A 21380-nucleotide genomic window follows, 5' to 3' on the forward strand; every position below is an offset into this window, starting at 1 on the left:
GCCCTTTCCTGTCCCATCGTCGCCGTAAGGCCTATCTGTGTCGGCGCGAGTGCGACGTAAAGCAACTTGTAAAAAAAGAAAATCTCAGATAGCTTGGTCCAATCAACATTATCAAATGCCTTTGCAAGATCTATGAACACCATGTGCATGGGCTTGTCCTTCTTAAGTCAGTCCTCTAAAAGATCAGACGTCACATCAGGATTGCTTCACGTGTTCCTACATTTCTTCTGAAGCCAAATTGATCATTTTTCCAACTATGTTTCAACTTATTTTTCCATCCTTCTGTAAGTAATGTGTGTTAAAATTTTGCAGTCATGAGATACTAAACTAATGGCTGTAGTTTCCGGTTGCTTTCAGCCGTGTAGCAGTATCAACACAGCTAAGCCATGTTGAGTATTATTACAAGGTCATATCAGTCAATTATCCAGACTGCCACCCTTGCAACTTCCAAAAGACTGCTACCCTCCCCCCCTTTTGATGAACCATTCGAAAGTCTGGTCTCTCAACAGATACCCATCTGATATGATTGCACCCTGCGGCTCGGCTATCTACATTGGGACATGCAAGCCTTCCCACTACAGCAAGGTCACAGGGTTCGCAGGGGAGGTGTAACTATTTATTTGCAAAAAGAAAGTGAAGAATGGAACTTAGTTTAAACTACAAATACAGCCTAAAAAATAGCAAAGTTACCAGTCTACTCTACTTGATGTTTCATATTAACCTTGGTTTTCTTCCTCATAAGAAGCCTGATCTTCCTAAAACATCAAGTTTTCTTGCATTTTGTATAGTTTCTCAAGACAAACCCAAAAAGACCTATCATGTGTAGTACTCCTGGCCATGAAAAATTAAGTTAAAACATGAAAAAACCTCATTTCACATCATGGAACATAACTTTGACCATGTCTTCTGTCCTGAAAACTCTGCAACTCTTGTCTAGTGGATGTTCTTTTACTCCTCAACTTCTTTTCTTTGCAGTCCCAGTTTACTGTGCTCACACAGTTCATTCATACACCTTCCAGATAAATCTGTATATTTCCAAACACAACATAGTGACCAGGTTTTGGGTGACCAAAGATATGCCACATCAATTTATTTCATCGTCTTGTTAACAGTTTTCAAATTAAAAGAATCACAGTGTTAGAATTAGCATTTGGGTTATATAGAGCATGTGGTAAAAGAAATCAAAGAGTAATTTGGAAAACAAATCTCAATCCAAGGAGACAAAATCAAAATTCTGAGATATGCTGATGATATTATTATATTATCTAAGTCTGCAGAAAATCTGGAGAAATTGCTGAACAATATGGGCACAGTCTTGGAAAAGGAGTACAAGATGAAAATAAAGAAATCTAAAACAAAATTAATGGAGTGCAGTTCAGCAAACTCAGGTGATACAGGAAATATTAGGTTAGGAAATGAAGTCTTAATGGAAGTAGATTAATACTGTTACTTGGTTAGTAGAATAACAACGATGGCAGAAGTATGGAGGACAAAAGATGCAGACTAGCCCAAGCAAGGAAGGCCTTTTTATTTTTAAGAAAACAAATTTGTTCACCTTAACATTGATATAAACATTAGACTGATATTTTTTAAGATATTCATCAGGAGCATGGCATTTTATAAAAATGTAACACAGACAATAACTTGGTCAGAAAGAAAGAGAGTATGCACTTTTAAACTAAGGTGTTGCAGAAGAATGCAAGGAGAACAGTTTGGCTAAATTTGACCAGATGAAGAGATAGAATGATAGGGCATGCCTTAAAACATCCAGAACTTGTTTAGTTGGTTTTTGAGGGAAGTGTAGTCCGTAAGAATGGTAGGGGTAGACCAAGGCATGAATATGAAAAACAGGTTAGAGAAGATGTAGGATGTAGTAGTTATGTAGAAATGAAAAGATTAGCACAGGATAGGGTAGCATGGAGGGCTGCATCAAACCAGTATATGGACTGATGACCCAAACAACAACAACAGGCTGTATAGGTGATGTTTTGATCTGTGAATGAGAAAACTTCAATTGGCATTTACCAAATTGTTCCCTTCTTCTCAAATCGTTTCAGAAATTCTTAATTTCTGATCCAGTCTACTTATCCCCACATTCTGTCACCCTTATAAAAAAGTTCACTGGGTCTTTCACATCCATACATTACTGTATTCCAGATTAACAACTTCAGAAACAACTTCTAATAAATATACTAGGTTTGAGATAAGTTAATGTTTCTCTTTTTAGAAAATCCTCCTTGCTCGTACAGTCCAATGTTATTTCATATCTTAATATATAAGCTAATTTGTCAATCTGATATTTCATGCCACACTGCATTATTCATCTACATTCCATTTCCATTGTTTTATACTTGTGTTTATCTCACAATGATTCTTTCATTCTCATTCAACATGTGCTCCAAATCTCGAGCCGTCTCAGAAAGTCTGGTATCATACACTCATTTGCCAAAAACAAGAAGAAAAAAAAGTGCCCCAAGTAGGAATTGTCAGAATTGCATGAAACTTAATATGGTTGATTATAACACTGATTTAAGTGATTATGGTATCAGAACAAAAGGATAATTTATTGTGGGAAGTGGGGTACTATGTCCTTGGATCATCCTGTGAAGATATTTTCAAACACTACAATCATTGATGATATCAAAAGTGTGGTACTTTGCAGATGTGTTGTTTAAAACTTATGCATCCATGCATTCTTCTGTAAGGAGAGAAAAATTGTTGTTTTATTGCATAAAACTGAATAGTTTAAGTGAGATTCAAATATTGTGTGGATCTGCCTCTACCTCAGATACAAGATGTGATACAAGTGGGCAGGTTTTGTATGGTAACCTATGGCATATCTCTCCACATTTGCTGCAACTGGTTCTCTAGATCGTGCTAACTCCAAGGCTGTTGAAGATGGCACCCCAGTGGTCTCAGACATGTTTGATGGGCGACTGGGCAGGCCACGGAAATGTGATGATATTGCAGAGGCATTCCTGTGATACCTGTGGTTTGTGCAGCCGAACTTTATCCTGCTGCAAAATCTTTCTTGGAAGCCATGTCATGAAGGGCAGGATGCCCTGCACATATTGATATGCTGCCAATGTCCCTTGTATCACTACTAGGGGTGGCCGACTATCATATACGATTGAGGTGCTCACTATGAGGCCCCCAGACATGAACGCGGCCGTTGTCAGTGAACTAAGAGAACCTCGATTTGTCACTAAAAAATCTTGGTGTCAGTCCATACCTGACAAGGTTTGTCGTTCACGACACCAAAGTAAACGGGGACGACAGTGGGTTATTGTCAACGGCAGAACATGTAATAGAATGTAATAGATGAAATTTCCTTCAGCTAAGTGCCTGGAAATGGTTCCGGCAGACATGGGGGCCGTAATTTATGAACTTCATATCCGTATTGATGATTCACACAAATGCAAAGAGGAGAAGAATTCCACCTAATCAAACAAGTATTGATTAGGTGGGGGCCTGCAGGCACTAACAGTTGATATGTTTGTTCTTGTCAAGAGTATCATATGCTCTCCTCTCCTTGTGGTCAGTCGAGGGTGTTCTGAGTCCATCTGTTACGTATGCATGCCCTCCCGCATCCACTGGTCCCAACGTGCCCTAACAGTCTGTTCAGAATGGCTTATGTGACAAGTGACGGCATCTAGCTTTGGACCTTTTGATAATATGCCCTCTCTCAAACTCTGATAACTGGGCCAAATGTCTTTTATTAAGTTGTAGAGGCATGTCCACAACCGGAAGCAGCATTCCACTCTGTATGAGTAGTCTCTGCAAGCCTTTATATAGGCCAAGAGTGGCAGTATGTGGTAAAACCATTCAACTAAACACGTCACTATGCCAATCATTTGACTGTCTACTTAAGATGTAACTGCATGGCAAGTTTTGCAGCAAAATTACAACTCCATCATGGTACACTTTTTTTTGCAACTGAGTGTATTTGTTGGCATTTGGCTGGTATTTGTGCTGCTCAGTTACTATTGACATTAAATATTTCTTTCACTCATTCTATTGTACACTTGTGAGCAATTGAATTAGAGATATCTCGTTAGTAACATGTAGTACCCACTTTCACCGTGATAATGTTAGTGATGTGTCATGACTAGGGAGTGGATTTTTATGTAATTACATAATTTTTTTGCGTAAGTTTTAACGCAAGTTACGAAGTTCATTATTCCTATTGTGCATCCCCAAGTGTAAAAACTGAATCTTATTTCACATAAAAACACATATTTTCACATTTTTAAAATGTAAATACATATTTTAAGAAAATCTATAATAAGGACATAAATTGGCAATATTTGTTGACAATAAAATTTAAAATGCTTCTGTGTTATAAAACAATGCTCATATTTTCATTTTACGATTACGGTATTGTTTTTAACAGTGTATTTAACATAATGTATCTGAATGTTTCGGCTTTTTATGGACTTCCCTCCATAAGATCTAAAACTTTCTGGTCACTGGCTACGTCGTTACATTTAGACAGCGATTTGATTTGCTGCACAAGATGTTTCCTTGCATGATGTCATTCCAACTCTTTATGAGTCAGCCCTCTCGGGTTTTGTTTATAGAATATCAGTGAAAGGCAATCACGGAGAGATAAGGTGACGTAATTCCGTTACGACATGGGAGACTCGGAAGAATATTGCCCCACCATTAGGTAGTGGAATTTCATCACTCCTAAGAGTAAGGTTAGCTGTTCGGGTCCATATATCATTCCCGTGGTCGCGTGATTTTGTATGGATTTATAAGAAATATTTCCTTCATTGTCCGCTGCTATTTTTATTGAAACAGTGATTCACCGTAAATGCGTGTGTCGTAACCTGTAAAGTAATGCCAAAAGAGAAGTCGAGTACAAGGTCGCGTCTTCAACAATATGTAGTGAAATTTAAAAGCATTTTCATTATCGATGGCAAAGTATTATTTTGCCAACTGTGTGGTAAAACAGTACGTGCAAATCAACGTTCTCAAGTAATCCAGCATTTGTCTGGAAATAAGCATACTGCGGCTGCTTCGCGTGTGCGTTTGCGACAATTACTAATAGCTGAACCAGCTACTTCAAATGCAGGCCCATCTAAATCACCTACTATAGGAGGATCGAGACGGCGGTGATCTAAATATTCCCAGTATTATTTAGATGTATGCAGAGCATTTGTTTGCGCCGACATTCCTCTTGCTAAAATAAATAATCCGGGACTGAGAAATTTCCTAACAAAGTACATTAATTTTGAGCCTTCAGACGAATCCACATTAAGGAAAATCTATCTCCCAAAATGTTACGAAGAAACTTTACAGAGAATTCGGGCAGTATGTGATAGCGATAAACTGTGGGTGAGCATTGACGAAACCACTGATTCAAGTGGCAGAAAAGTAGGAAATGTTGTAGTTGGTGTGTTCAAGAATGACAAAACTGCCTGCGAACATTCCTATTTGCTAGCGTGTAAAGAAATGCTTGCTGCAAACCATGTCACTGTAGCTAGGTTATTCAATGAAGCCATGCACTTACTTTGGCCAAAAGGTATAAAATACGATCATGTATTGCTTTTCCTTACTGACAGTGCAGCTTACATGAAAAAGGCAGACGGAGGCCTTTCTGTGAGCTTTCCGAAAATTATACACGTAACTTGAGTTGTTCATGCTCTACACAGGTTATGTGAAACTGTGCGGGCTCAGTATCCTCAACTGGATAAATTAGTGTCTAATGGAAAAAAAGTCTTTGTAAAAGCACCCTCAAGAATCGATCTCTTTAATGAGAAAAACCCGGATCTTGTGCTTCCTCCTCTGCCTATTGTTACGCGGTGGGGTACCTGGCTTAGCGCTGTGGTATACTACGCAGACAATTTCGAAAGTTTTGCATCCGTTGTGAATGTGCTAGATAAAAACGACGCGTCGTCAATTGAGATTCTTCAAGAGATACTAAAAGACAGCTTTTTGAAAAATGATTTGGCGTTTATATCTTCCAATCTAAGATTCTTGTGTAAAATTATAGACATACTTGAAAAATCCACTAACCTGTTGTCCGAAACAGTGAAGGAAGTGCGCGCTGTTGAAAATAAATTAGATTCATTCCCGGCTTCGCAGGTACAGGGACTGTTAAAGGTCAAATATCAAAATTTGTTCAGGAAAAACAGAGGATTTCAAACAATGTGCCAAATTTCTAATGTATTAGAGGGTGCTCATGTTGGCGAAATTGATGGCGTTATTGTTGGTGACATTCCTCTCTTTAACTATGCTCGCCTGACTTCCTGTGATGTGGAGCGATTGTTTTCGCAGTATAAGGAGTTCTTTAGAGATAATCGGCATGCATTTGTGATGAACAATTTGGAGATGACCTTTGTTGTTCACTGCAATTCTGAGACTACTTCTAGCAACTAATATTCCAGCGTGTGATGAGTGAGTACGAACTGGTACTATTTTCTCAAAGATAATAGGTTGCTTTTGCCATATATAGACAAAACTTTACCTTTAAACAAATAACCATTCATAATATCTACTCTGGCATATCAAAAATTAATATACCATACAGCACGTTTCCATACACAGACACCATTTTGCCTTAAGGAGCACGTTTGGTAGCACCATATTCTAATACAAAACATTATACTTATTTACTTCTTGAGCGCAAGTAGTTATGTGATATTTAAAGGAAAATAATTTCAATTTTTTATCACATATTTTAAAGTTTTTCAGCACATAAAAAATAAATATTTTCCACATTTTTAGCACATAAAAATCCGCTCCCTAGTCATGACATGGACTCCACAAGGTATTGAAGGCATTAGGGAGCCATACTGATGCATGACCACTACACAACCTTCCACAACGCATGAAGACTGATCGGAGCAAGGTCCAGGAAGCACAGATTCCTCTCGATATCATCTCAGATGCATTCAACAGGATTGCTCAGGGACTAAGCGAGCATCCTTATTTTTGTGGAGTGTTCGTTGAACCAATTGGCCACAATTCAGGGACAATGGGCCAGTGGATTGTCTTGCTACAGGAAAAGATTTTGTGCAGGATGGACATGATCGGACAGTTCCTGTAACAATCACCAGTGAGGGTCGTTGGCAGATTTAACCTACCAGGGGTCATATTTCATCCCATGTGAATACGTGGATACTACTACCACTGACTGAGTTGTAACCTACTGGCAAGGGGGATCCATTGTCTCGTGCTGGGTAATGCACTCATACTCAGTCATCATCATGTATCAACTAGTACTTCAACCTCAACTTCAGAAACCAAGTCCAATGCATTTTTGATGTACATGGACTTTATCTTGGGCTAGAAGATTATTAATACATAATTCAATGTTATTTCCATTTTATGGCCATCGGTATAGCAAATACCATATCTGATAGGCTGTGTTATTGAAATATCTATTGTATTCAAATATCTATTGTATCTATAATTATATGGAGTTAACAGTTATCTATGCCTGCTGTCATTTCTTGATGGTTACAGTACTTTTGCATCCATCTCTTGGCACAGGCCAGAGCAAAGTGTAGCTTCCACTGAAGTCCCAGTCTCATCCATGGCTGTGACAGTATGGAAGCTGCTGGGATATGGGTGGTGCTGATTAATGACATTCAGAGCACAACCAGTGTGTCTGAGTGTCATAAAAGGTGTTGCTCATAGGGTTAGTTGTGCTACAATAGTACTGTCTGGCCCAGTGAGGAAAGCAATGGCAAACTACCTCACTCCTCATCTTGCCTAGTACGCCTCATTTTGGTACTGCCATTGGTTTTTGTGGTTTCCCTATAACTGCATAGCCTTTGGTGATGCTATTTGAGGATCCAACCAGCCTCTGGGCTGATGACCTAACAGACACAACAGTTATCTTTGGTACAGGTGCCTTGGGACTTCATATTTTGTACCCTCCTACATTATCCTAGAGCATGAGTGGATGGCTGGGAGTGAATCTATTAACTTTGATTTGTGGTTCTCTCATGGTACTCATCTTAGCAGCACCACTATGGAGATAGGTAAAAGAAAGAGCATCAAATGCAGGCCGTCAGTGTCTATGTATCATGTGTGTATCATGTATCATGTCTTCACAAGAATTCTGGCCAATATAGGCACCATACAGGCTGCTCAAAATGCCACACTATTAGCCCATACTGAAACAAGACGTGAGGGATATTGCGAGAGTCTCAGTACAACATGTGTGACATTCAAATAAGTGGTGAGTTTAAAAGTTTTAATTTGGAGATCAAAGTGAATCATCATGCAAATAAAAGAAGGAATAAAATAAAGGAAAAGACCCGTATTGTAAGTGGCCATGTGAATGACGTTGAAGAGAGTTAACTTCGAATGGTTTTGAATATCTCGCAGGAAGTGTCACCCAACAAATGTCTGTCACATTGCTGCCTTATATCATGAAACTTGAGATAGGCATGGTGTAGTTAGGTAACAATTTATAAAGTTTATTTAGTAAGGATTACTTAATGCATATTTGCTATGTTTTCATAAGTTGTTATACATAATTTTGTAGGATAAGGTAACTCAATCGTGATGTCTCTAGCAGTGAATGCTCCTGTCCTGCAGGTACAAAAAAATGTGAAAACACATAACTGCATTAGTGTATTTTATAAACAATGAAAGTGTTGCTCCAAAATAGATCAGCTAAAACAATGGGGAATACCAAAGCAATGTCAAGATAAAAATATAGGAAAGGCAAACGCATATAAGAGCTGTTCGGTAGAATGATTATAGAAACATCTTTTTTCTCCTATCAAATTAACTGAGGATATTTAAAAGAACACATCCCTTGCAGTCTTCTTACAATGCTTTGAGCAGTAGCAAGAAATGAAACCAAACAATTGCATAGGACTCATTGATAGATAGGGTAGTGAATGATGTAAAGAAAGAAGAATGTGAGGAAATTATGACACAACTATTACATTTACAAGTCTCTAATGAAGTGCACTCACCAGACAAATACACGTTTCTCACTGCAAATGGCAAAATGTTTTACCCAGCAAAGTGCAGGATGACACAGATGATGTAATTAAATTTCCTTGGCTCTCGATGGTTTCAAGAAAGAAAGGTAAGAATATCTGTTAGCATAAAAGTACATAGAATCAAAACTAGGCAACGTAAATTTGATACTTTAGCTCTCACATTTTTTACTGATTCACTGAACAAGTTGGCCGTGCTTTTAGGGTCACCCGGCTCTGAGCTTGCATTTCGGAGATAGTGGGTTCGAACCACACTGTCGACAGCCCTGAAAATGGTTCTCCGTGGTTTCCCACTTTCACACCTGGCAAATGCTTATGCCTTTATTAAGGCCATGGATGGTTCCTTCCCACTCCTAGCCCTTTCCCATCCCATAGTCGCCATAAGACCTATCTGTGTTGGTGCGACATAAAGCCAATTGAGAAAATCCTACATACTAGGGAATTGTGGGAAGCCATCCAACTTTACAACTTTCCTGAGGTCTTCTCTTCTTTTGTGACATTCATCCTACCAAGAATTACAACGTTTCTCTGAAACAGAGGGCTCTATGTGTGTAAAATAGGCTTCCCAGTGTTTTTGACATGTCAATGTAATGCTTATGTACTTCTATCTGGTGTGAAAATAGGAAACCCACTTCAGGACTGTCGACAGTGGGAATCAATCCCATTACCTCCTGAATATAAGCACACAGCTGCGCATCCTTAACCGCACAGCCAACTTGCTTTGTAGTATGTAGGTGCAGGATCTTAGGTTTGAAAGAGACTGTCCACCAATTCCCGTAAATGCTTAACTTGGGCAAATATGATGGTCATGTCATTTGTTGAAACTCTCCAGAATTCTCCCCGTATTAAGATAGGTCCAATTAGATAATGCATTTGGTTATCAAGGAGGACTTTGTGGAGGTTAGTGTTCAATGACGTTCCATGTAAACACATCCCACAACAGTACAGAACCACCACCAACCTGCACAGTATGCTTCTGACAACTGGGATCGATACCTCACTGTTTAATTAAGAAATACTATTTGGTTTAATGATCCACCCAATCAATACCCTTCACTTTACAAGTGAGAATACATTTAATCTTAAAATATTTTATGCATTCTTTGGTACATGTTTAATCTTTTATTTAAGACTTCTTCAGCCATAGCGTCTCAAAAATAATTTTATGTTATTAAGTGTATTGTACTGTGAAGGGTATTAATTGGGTGGATCATTAAACCAAAAATTAGTTCTTAATTAAGCTGCATCGATACGGACCTATATAATGAAATTTGTAAATTGCAACCTCACTGTTTTACACCAAATTCAAACTTTACCATCAGCCCGAAACAAGTTATATCTTGACTTATCAGACCATAACATGTGTTTACAGGTTTCCAGGTTCCTCACTAGTCTAGGTGAGGTTCTGTGACCGGTGTTGTACTGTTAATAAAGATATTCTGATGTTCTATTAAGACTGAGGATCAGTGCACTGATCTCAGTATGCCTCTGGTACCTCCTTCAATCAATCACCACTGATCTGCATTTAGGGCAGTCACCCAGGTGGCAGATTCCCTATCTGTTTTTTACCTATTTTTTCCTTAAATAATTGCAAATAATTGGAAAATTTATCAAGCATCTTCCTTGGTAAATAATTCCAATTCTTAATTCCTCTTCCTATAAACAAATATTTGCCCCAATTTGTCCTCTAGAATTCCAACTTTATCTTCATATTATGATCTTTCCTACTTTTAAAAACATCAAATCACCACTCAGGCTTATTCGTCTACTAATGTCATTCCACGCCAAGGGTAACCACCCCACAGCAGGAACGATATCTGGCCTTAACCGCCCAAAGAAATCGGAGTGCACCTGCAAGACATACCACTTAGTCAAGCAGCGCATCTCCTTTCACCCAAGTCTTCTGAGCCCAAACTTTGCAACATTTTCGTAATGCTACTCTTTTATCGGAAATGACCCAGAACAAACTGAGTTGCTTTTCTTTGGATTCTTTGTTTTCCACTTTTCATCACTTCTTCTTCTACTTCTTTGTTAATTTCTTCTTCTTCTTCTTCTTCTTCTTCTTCTTCTTCTTCTTCTTCTTCTTAAGGAAGACTGGAAACATACTCTAGTTGGGGTTTTACCAGAGACTTATATGCCCTCTCTTTTACCTCCGTACTACACTAGTGTCCAAAAGTTGAGCATAAGTTACGAGTAAGCAGGGCAACAGGATAGACCGCAAATTGCATGACATATGCACTTACCAACCTTACGTGTTCGCTCTGTATAGGAAATGAGAGTTTCCTGCTTTGACTAGCGGCGTAACCGCAAGGTAAACACAGCCAGTGTCTGCCCTATATTCCCTCAGTCGTGTTTGCCCTGTTATAGTGTGCAGAGTGTAGCCTCGTGGTGAAGGTGACAAAATAATGTCACGACGACACCATTTGGACCCCGTTTTGCAGGCTAGAATACTCGCCCACCTGGAAGTAGGCCAGACACGGATCGAAGTCGCCGTATCCTTGAATGTGCCACAAAGTGTCATTTCCAAGCTTTGGAGACTATTTTGAGACACACGAGATGTTAGTCTTAGGCCAGTACCAGGTCAACCAAGGGTAACCACCCCACAGCAGGAACGATATCTTGCCTTAACCGCCCGAAGAAATCGGAGTGCACCTGCAAGACAGTTGTCGGCAGAGCTTGCAGCCGTCTCAGGGGTTGTCGTTTCCCAGCAAACTGTGTACCGGAGGCTGAGAATAGTAGGGCTGTTTGCCAGACGTCCAGTGGTGTGCGTCCCGTTCACTCCAGCACAGAGATGGACCCGTTTACTTTGGAGCCGTCAACATCAAAACAGGACCATGAATGAATGGAGGCATGTGCTTTTCATAGATGAATCCTGCTTCAGTTTGCAGAACGATTCCCGTCGCATATTAATCTGGAGAGAACCAGGTAGCCGATACAACCACAGGAACATCGTGGAATGGGACCAGTATGGTGGTGGTGGTGGTGTCATGATGTGGGGCGGCATCATGTTGAATGGCCGTATGGACACGCACATCTTCATGGGTGGTCCGAGGAACACTGTTAACGCTCAGAGATACAGGGATGAGGTACTGAGACCAAATGTTCAACTCTTCAGAGGTGTGGTTGATGCAGACTTCCTCTTAATGGATGATAATGCCCGACCGCACTGCGCTGCTCTGATGGATGAATTTCTAGCTGGGGAAGACATTCATTGCATGGACTGGCCAGCGAGGTCTGCAGATCTGAATCCTATAGAACATGCCTGAGATGCATTGGGGAGGCGAATTGCATCCTGTCATCCTCCACCAAGGACCCTCCAAGACCTTTGCATTGCCCTTTCGGAGAAATGGGATCGACTGCCACAAGAGCTCTTGGACCATCTGATAGAGAGCATGCCATGTCACTGTGAAGCATGTGTGGCTGTTAGGGGTAACCATACACCCTATTAACAGCATATTTTGTGTGGGAGGACATTGCCAAGATTTGTTAGTTGTTGACAAAAGTGTACCTTAGCTATCAGAGCCTTTCTGACACTGTTTTTTGGACAAGTTGTGTAATATATGGTGTGTGATTCAGCTTCCGTTTGTTCAGCAATCCGCCTGACATTCCTATTAGGCGGTATGGCCTTGTTTAGTGATTATGCTTAACTTTTGGACACTAGTGTACAACCTCTAAATACCCTCATAACCATGTACCCTTTATGTCCACCTCTGTAGCGTAAAGGTTAGTGTTATTAGCTGCCGTCCTTGGAGGCCTGGGTTCGATTCCCGGTACTGCCAGAAATTTATGAATGGCAGGAGGGCTGGTATGTAGTTGAAATGGCATATGCAGCTCACCTCCATTGGGGGTGTGCCTGAAAATAGCTGCACCACCTCAGGACGATGTCACGAGTTTACTTTTTTAAATTTACTTTTTGTACCCTTTACTTACAATACCGCTTACGTGATTACCCCAATGAATCTCTCTCCTTATATTAACACCTAGGTACTTACAGGATCCCCATAAGGATCATTCACCCCACCAACACAGTAATTAAACCTGAGAGGACTTTTCCTATTAGTGAAACTCGCAACCCGACTTTTAACCCCATTTATCATCATGCCGTTACCTGCTGTCCATCTCACAACAATGTTGAGGTCTTTTCGCAGTTGCTCACAATCTGTATCTAGCTAGATGGTGCTGTTCATGGTCATTATACAATGATGGTCAGGTACTGCACTGACTACAATTGAAACTGAATGGCTTCATGAGGGAGTTCCAGAACATAGCCAACACCATGAAATGAGGGATAATGAATGTCTCTCCAGCTTCAGAAATTGAATGTCCCATCCATTTGGCAGCCCCAATCTTTCAACTTGCCATGGCAGACTAATCTGCTTCAGCTCTGTGTGTTCAGCGCTATGTGGTGCTTCTCGGGATGTGTCTCTATTCACATGCACATGCACACAATGTTAGCACATGTTGCCATTGCGATATTGGCTCATTCACCGTACCTTTTAGACACATCTTGTATTATTATTTTTCATCTTGTATATAATTTTAGGTATTTTTTCTAGATTTCAGTTTGTACACCGAGGTAAATTAATCCAGCAGCGATGCTATATTACAGACAGGGTGCCACTCAAAATCACTTTTAATTTCTAATTCATTAATATTCTTCTCTTCTTTCATTCACCACAAATCGCCTCCAACAATCTCAAAGTATTCTGGAATGGGCTCTCACAGCTGGTGTGATAATCTCTAGAACAAATACGACTGCCATCTTCAAAGATGTACATGTATGATTGGGCTGTTGAAGGATGTTCTGTTAAAAAGATCTGAGTGGGTTATCAAAGATTTCCGTTGTATTCTCAAACTGCACAACTTCTCTTCTTGTTTTTTAAGAGTAGCACATAGTGTTTTGAGCCTCCAAATTATTAAGTGATTATAAAAGGTTTTTAATGATAAATAAGGAAATATCACAATCAATCAATCACTACTGATCTGTATTTAGGGCACTCGCCCTGGTGGCAGATATCCTATCTGTTGTCTGATGCCGTCAACCATGTGTGTGTGGAGCACACTGACTATATTGATTGAGACTAATAAAGCATAATATCTCCAAAATATTTGAAAAATTCCAAACCTTGAATGAAAGCTTATTTGACTGCTGTGTCATTCAACGTAAATAAATACTTCAGTACTACAGCAATTTAAGGTACAGCATTCTTTTGATCTCATATGTTCAATTTTATATAATGCATGTCCAGTTATGGGGAACCTCCATGGCTCAGGCGGCAGCGCGCCGGCCTCTCACCGCTGGATACCGTGTTTCAAATCCCGGTCACTCCATGTGAGATTTGTGCTGGACAAAGCAGAGGTAGGAGAGGTTTTTCTCTGGGTACTCTGGTTTTTCCTGTCATCTTTCATTCCAGAAACACTCTCCAATATAATTTCGTTTCATCTGTCAGTCATTAATCATTGCCCCAGAGGAGTGCGACAGTCCTCGGCAGCCGGCACAATTGCTATCCTCGCCGCAAGTTGGGGACTTCATTCATCCCATTCCTGACCCGGTGATTGACTGGAAAACAGGTTGTAGGTTTTCATTCATCTCTTGTCCAGTTATGGGCTGTGGAGTTCACAGTCATTCCATTCTTCCTTACAAATATTATTTCAAGTATAATACAATATATTCTCCAATGTTACTTCTATAGGCAGCTGTCACCATGAGTTCTCATTCAGCATGTGTGGTAACAAACTATCCTTTTGCCTCTTGAATCAATTTTTGAAGAAGATATTCATGCATTTTTATGAGGACTATCTCTTTGATACTGTGAATTTGATAATTTCAAAGTATATTTTTCATATTAGCAAAGAATAATGTCTTTGTTTCTGTAGCTTACTGAAGATTCCACACAGACTGCAGATGTAGCTTTAGAATAACAAAGACAAATTTCAGCACTTCTCTTTCAGACTTCAGCCAGGCATCATTTTTCTGCCCTTTTATTTCTATCCTTTGCTAGTTCAAAAACTAGTTTTGAGACACTAATGGGAGTTAATTCAAACACTCATGTCATGATATAAGATATTAACTCCAAGCCTCTCTTCCAATTCTTCTCTAAAACCTTATTTATACAGGCCATGTTTTTTATGTGCATCAATGGCAAACTTCTCTCCCTCCACAGAGATACCTGCAGGTAGCCTGTGTTATGGTAAATGTAGATGATGCCTTCATAATCCTTTACCACCTTCTCTAAAGACATCAGCTGTATGAATCAATAATCACATCTTTCCTTTTCTATATCTGCTGTTGGACCTTGGTGTGTAATATCATCTGAAAATCAAAGAAAGAAGAATTATATTTAAATTTTAAATTTATTATTAGACCATCATTGGACACAAAATTACATATATTTCACTATGTATGGTTCTAATAGAACACCACTGCTTATTTTGAAAGAATGAAAGAAAGAAGGAAAAAACTGGACTCCATGCCAGGGATGGTTAAGAAATTTAGAAGCAAGAGTTCCACTGTGGAGGGGCACATGATCCTGGGGTTCATTCAGCCTACACCAGAAATGTGTACCAGGTTAATTCCTGGTGACAGGGGCAACTGTGCATAGAGCTAAGCACGCTGTCCCACTAAGTGCTAAGGTTTACAGATAGTGAAGCGTTTATCTTCTACTACTATATGCCTCCTATAATTATATGTGGAGATGACTTTGCTTTGTTTTTATGTGTATTATAGGCAATCAGAGGACTAATTACCACGTTCACTTTCCTATAATAATTTTAGAATATTTCCAGTAAGCTTGGACAACATAGCATTTCTAAACATTTCCAGTTACAAAATATTAATTGTAATTCCTAAAATTTCTGTGTTATGGAGTTGTGAAATATGATGGCTGTAAATAAAGTGGATGGCAACGTAGTCCAGTAACTTATAAGAGATTGGGCATGCACAAATAGGATATGGGAGCGGTCAGATAGCTCTGTTATCGATGTGTAGTGTGCATTTGATGGGCATCCAGTCGGGAGTGTTGTTGCTGTGCGGTGTTGAAGTGAAGAGTGTCGATTTCATTGCTCTAAAGCATGTTTTCAAAAGGTGATCAACGTTCATGGATTAAAATCACGCTTGCCCGTGGCAAAAATGCATCAGAATGTTATTGAGGATTACATGAAGCAACTGTATAATGGGCAAGAATGCATTACCGTATAGGATGGTTACACGATGGGTCAAGGCATCTCGTGTCTGTCAGAATGAGACTGCGGATTTGCACAGCACAGGTCAGCCGCCCATTCCTCAAGATGAGATTGATATCGTGAGTGGTCTTGTTTCCATAGACCATCGATGGACAGTCTGGGAATTATCCGTAGAGGTTGGTCTCAGTCATTAAAGGTGGGGCACTTATCAACAAAATGTCGTAAAATTAGGAAAATTACATCGCATTGTGTTCCACATCTACTCACCGACGTATAGAAATGGCACCAGTATGAACTGGCTGGCATCCACCTGGACAGATACCACAACAACAAGATGCATTTCTGCAGCGTATTGTCACCATTGATGAGACATGGACATTAGCCTACGAGCCTGCATTAAAGCATCAGTCAAATGAATGATGTCACCCACACATTTTAAGCACACGATGCCACTACCAGAAAGTAATGATTACAATTTTATTTCAAGAACCAAATGATGTGTAAAAATTACATTTTGTTAAAAGTTACTGATTACAAATAAAAATTACTTTAAACATTTCTTGTTACAAATAATGTGATTACTTTTATTCAATTACTTACCAACTCTGTACATTGGATTGCACTCTCTTTCCCCATCTGCTCTAAATCCTTTCATTTCCCTTACTTTCCTGGGATAGAGTGATCTGAATTTTATAGTAGTACATTAATATGATATTTTCCAACTTACAGTATAATTTCTAAATGACTGTCTCATATGCTGTTTGCTTTCTGTGGCAGATACTACCTTCCCTGAAATAAGGGTTGCACCCAGCTGTAATAGCCACATTAAATTTTTAAGGTGCAATTCTTATACATGCTAATGAGAAGACATGATAAAAGTGCCCATCAATATTATATTATTATCTTGTTATGTAAGTTTATAAGAGCTTTTTTATTATCAAATGTTTATGCTTTCATTTTTTTATTTGCTGAATGCAGTTGGACATCATAATTAAGATGTAAAATGACAAAAAAGTATGTGTTATTTAGAAGTCTAGTTTGACAACATCCACAATGTTGCTAGTGAAGCAGCACTTGTTCTGAATATTGTGTGAGTGGGAACATTTGTGACCTCTTGAACAACATATTCTTCCCATATTGCATGTAAGTAGTGGATGTGGTTTTAGTTTTTATTGTGTCTGTTGTCTTTACTATCCAAGGTTGTTGGAATCTGAACTCTGTATTTAGTAACATTAAAGCTCTAAATATCTCTCTGGGAAAGTGAACCAGTTGGAGGTAATCTACTCTTATTTGTATTACAATCTTAAATCGTGAATTTTCAATACAATTGTTTACATTTTACTCATCAGACTCTCTGCTGCTCATAACGCTGTGGACTACTCGTCGGGCAGTTTGTCTCGTATGACCTCATCCGGTATCAACAGTCATCCTACGTCTGCCTCTGGACCTCGTGCATTTAGTTCCGCTCTCTACGACAACCCCAATACGTTACTGGGGAAACTAAATGGACACTTACCACATTCCCAAATTACTAACATCAATAGTATAGCACATGACCACTCTGATTCTGGACTAAGTGCCGAGTCTCAGGACTATACCTCATACAGTGGAACTAGGTGAGTATGTAGAACTGTCACATCCCAGAATACATCATTCTAACCTGGGCAGCATGAGTATTTTTTCCTAGAAAGAATTTCTCATAATAATAATAATAATCATTTGTATGTAACTGGTAATATATTTTTAATATTCATGTATTCCTTTATTATATAATAAAAGTTACATATTTGTATAATATATGGACCTTACTGATGTGACTATGGAGTTCTGAAGCCATTTCTTTCCAGTCTCGACTCAGTTAATTTATAACTGTTAGCTCTTCAGTCTGCCAAAACAAATTTTTGAATGAATGAATTTATAAACTTCCTGAAAAAGAAAACATATGGGAACAATTATACCTGAAATAGAAACAACTTAATTAAAATAGAATGAAATGTTCCATTCTTGAAAGAACATCATCAGATTCTATCAAATCACACTCAAAAATATTTAGAAATGTATAAACATTTATGTTTAAATTCTGTTTAAATTCTGTTTAAATCCTCAAAAACTTTAAATTTCAAACTTATCTTAATGAAGTCTCCACTTTTCTCGACTAAAACTGATTTTGAGTGATTTGAGCCATTTTGCTTTGTAATTTGCCTGACTGGCTGAATAATTTGTGATATCTGATGCCATGAAGGCATGTATATTTGAAATGTATTTTCTTTATTTTTCTGCTGACTGTTAAGCATTCATGTAAATAAATTCCTTAATAAGTATTGAAACAAACAAATTATGTTAAAATGTTCTGGGATGGTATTGTCACTATCAGAAAGTAGCAAGATGCTTTGAATGTGTTTTTAAAAGTAACAGGATGCCACCCTGTCACATCCCACCCCAACTCAAGCACTGGATATAAGTATAGAATTGTTTTTGCTATTTGTTTTACGTTGCACCGACTCAGAGAGGTCTTATGGCGAATGTGGGATAGGCCAGGACTAGGACTGGGAAGGAAGTGACCGTGGCCCAGCCACAGAAAACCAACTTCAAGACTGCCGACAGTGGGGTTCGAATCCACTATCCCCAGAATGCAAGCTGACAGCTATACACCTCGAACAACATAGCCTGTTTGCTTGGCACTAAGGGAGTTCAATATATAAATGCAACACACTTTTTTTCTAAACACAGGTTGGTTTTATTGAGGATTCAAATACATCATGTTATTCCCCAATCCTTTTGCTACAATACCCTATTTTTCAACATAATCTCCACTCAATGCTACGACCTTACGCCACTGTAATGTGAGGGCCTGTATGCGTGCATGGTACCGTTCGACTGGTCGATGTCGGAGCCAACGTCGTGCTGCATCATCCACATAGTGCTTCCTGTGGAGTGCATTCTTCATTTGGCCAAACAGATGGATGTCAGAAGGTGTGAGATCCGGGCTGTAGGGTGGATGAGGAAGAACAGTCCACTGAAGTTTTGTGAGCTCCTGTCGGGTGCGCGGACTTGTATGAGGCCTTGCAGTGTTGTGGAGAAGGAGAAGTTAATTTGCATTTTTGTGGCTACGAACATGCTGAAGTTATTCAGTTTCCTTAAAGTAGCACAATACACTTCAGGGTTGATCGTTTCACCACGAGGGATGACATCGAACAGAATAACCCCTTCAGAGTCCCTTCACAGTGATGATGAAACATTCCTCACCCAATGACTCACCATGCTTTTGTCCACTGCCAGGTCTCCACAGACATTCTGCAAGCACCTATGAATATCTGTGATACTGTAGTTTACCACCAAAAGAAACTCAATAACTGCTCTCTGTTTGGTACACATCTCCGCTACAGATGCCATTTTGAAGGTTAGTCATAGCACAGCCACATGTCGGAAATTAATGAAACTCTACGAGATGAAGCAGGAATATTCAAAGATGTCCCAAACAAAATTCCAATTTTTTAAGCCAAAATTATCCAAGAAATAAATTGTGTTGCATAATATATTGAATGCTCTTCATATTACTGCCATACACGGAGTGAAGTTCATTGAGTTCTGATATGCACTAGACACTGTTTCTACTCCCTCTATTCTTGTGTCTTAAGGGGAGAAAAATACAAGTATGGTATAAAAAATATAAAGCTAATCATTATCAAAGAGCAAAGAATAAAAATAAGAGCAATTTACTGGACAAGGAAGCAAAGAGTAGCCATATTGTAGAGAAGAACTGGGGCAAATATTCATTTATAGGAGGGGGAGTTAGGGATTGGAATAACTTACCAAGGGAGACGTTCAATAAATTTCCAATTTCTTTGAAATCATTTAGGAAAAGGCTAGGAAAACAACAGATAGGGAATCTGCCAGCTGGGCGAGTGCCCTAAATGCAGATCATTGATTGATTGATTGATTGATTGATTGGAGGTCATCATCATCATCATCATCATCATCATCATCATCATCATCGATTTTCCACTCCAGAAGGTCAGATATGGGAATGAACGAGCCTCTTCACAAGGCTTGTTCTATTATTGTTAAAAGGAAGCCCTCTTCTGCTGACTTGCTATGCCTTACAGAGTCGAGGTTTTATCTGTCAGCATGAACTTCCTTAGCCCTTAGTAGTCCCTTGTTTCATCTGCAAGGCAGCAGATCTAAATGTGATGGGGATAGTAAATAAATATTACTAAGTTTTTTTGTACCTTACCATAACAAACAGTTTGAACTTGTATCCGTGCCGTGTGAGATGATAGGGGAGTTATTGAAAATGTGAGGTACAGAGAAGGATATGGGTAGGGACTTTAGAAAAGAGATGAGAGGAGAGGAGAGGAGAAGAGAGGAGAGGTTAAGGTTTAGAGATAATGATAACTTAGAAAGGAATCACCGAGAAGTGAAGTTTATCAATGCTGAAGCTCACATCTAAGAATACCCTCACGAAAAGTTAATACATCCCCTTGAATCAAACATCAGTCAGTCCAATCAATCAATCATCATTGATCTGCATTTAGGGCTATCGCCCAAGAGGCAGACTTCGTATCAATTGCTTACTTAGTTTTTAAAGTTGATTTCAGAATACTTGGAAATTTATCGAACATTTCCCCTGATGAATTATTCCAATCCCTAATTCCTCTTCCTATAAATGAATATTTGCCCCAGTTTGTCCCCTTGAATACTAACTTTATCTTCATATTATGATATTTCCTACCTTTAAGAGCTGCACTGGAACTTATTTGTCTACCATTGTCATTCCACGCCATCTCTCCACTGACAGCTCAGAACATATTGTTTAGTCAAGCAGTTTGTCTTTTTACTTCCAGGTCTTCCCAGCACAATGTTTGGAACATTTTCATTTTTGGACATTACCCTGAACGAATTGTGCTGCTTTCCTTTCGATATTTTCCAGTTCTCGTTTCTATTAATACTGGTGTGGGCTCTGTACACTGGAACCATATTCTAATTGAGGTCTTGCCAGAAACTTATATGCCTTCTCCTTCACATTCTTACTACAGCCTCATAATTACATGAAGAGGTCTGTACCAAGCAAGTGGTTGCGTGGTTTGGCTCATGTAGCTGTCAGCTTGAATTAGAGAAATAGTGGGTTCAAATCCCACTATCGGCAGCCATGAAAATGGTTTCTGATGGTTTCCCATTTTCATACCAGGCAATTGCTGGGGCTGTACCTCAATTAAGGCCCCAGTTGCC

The 21380-nt window shown here is 39.2% G+C and overlaps 1 protein-coding gene across 11 annotated transcripts in view; it reads left to right on the forward strand.

The window, feature by feature from the left end:
* LOC136863859 (band 4.1-like protein 4) overlaps positions 1 to 21380 on the forward strand; it is a 1130227-nt gene that overhangs the window by 1050862 nt on the left and 57985 nt on the right. For all 11 annotated transcript variants that reach the window (XR_010859221.2, XM_067140208.2, XM_067140209.2 and 8 more), the window contains exon 19: positions 17501 to 17767. Coding sequence is in view for 10 of the 11 variants with exons in the window: in XM_067140208.2 (XP_066996309.2) it covers positions 17501 to 17767 (267 nt within the window). In the remaining variant the exon portion in view is untranslated. The remainder of the gene's footprint in view (positions 1 to 17500; positions 17768 to 21380) is intronic.

The sequence above is a fragment of the Anabrus simplex genome, chromosome 2, assembly GCF_040414725.1.
Source record: "Anabrus simplex isolate iqAnaSimp1 chromosome 2, ASM4041472v1, whole genome shotgun sequence".
Lineage (NCBI taxonomy): Eukaryota > Metazoa > Arthropoda > Insecta > Orthoptera > Tettigoniidae > Anabrus > Anabrus simplex.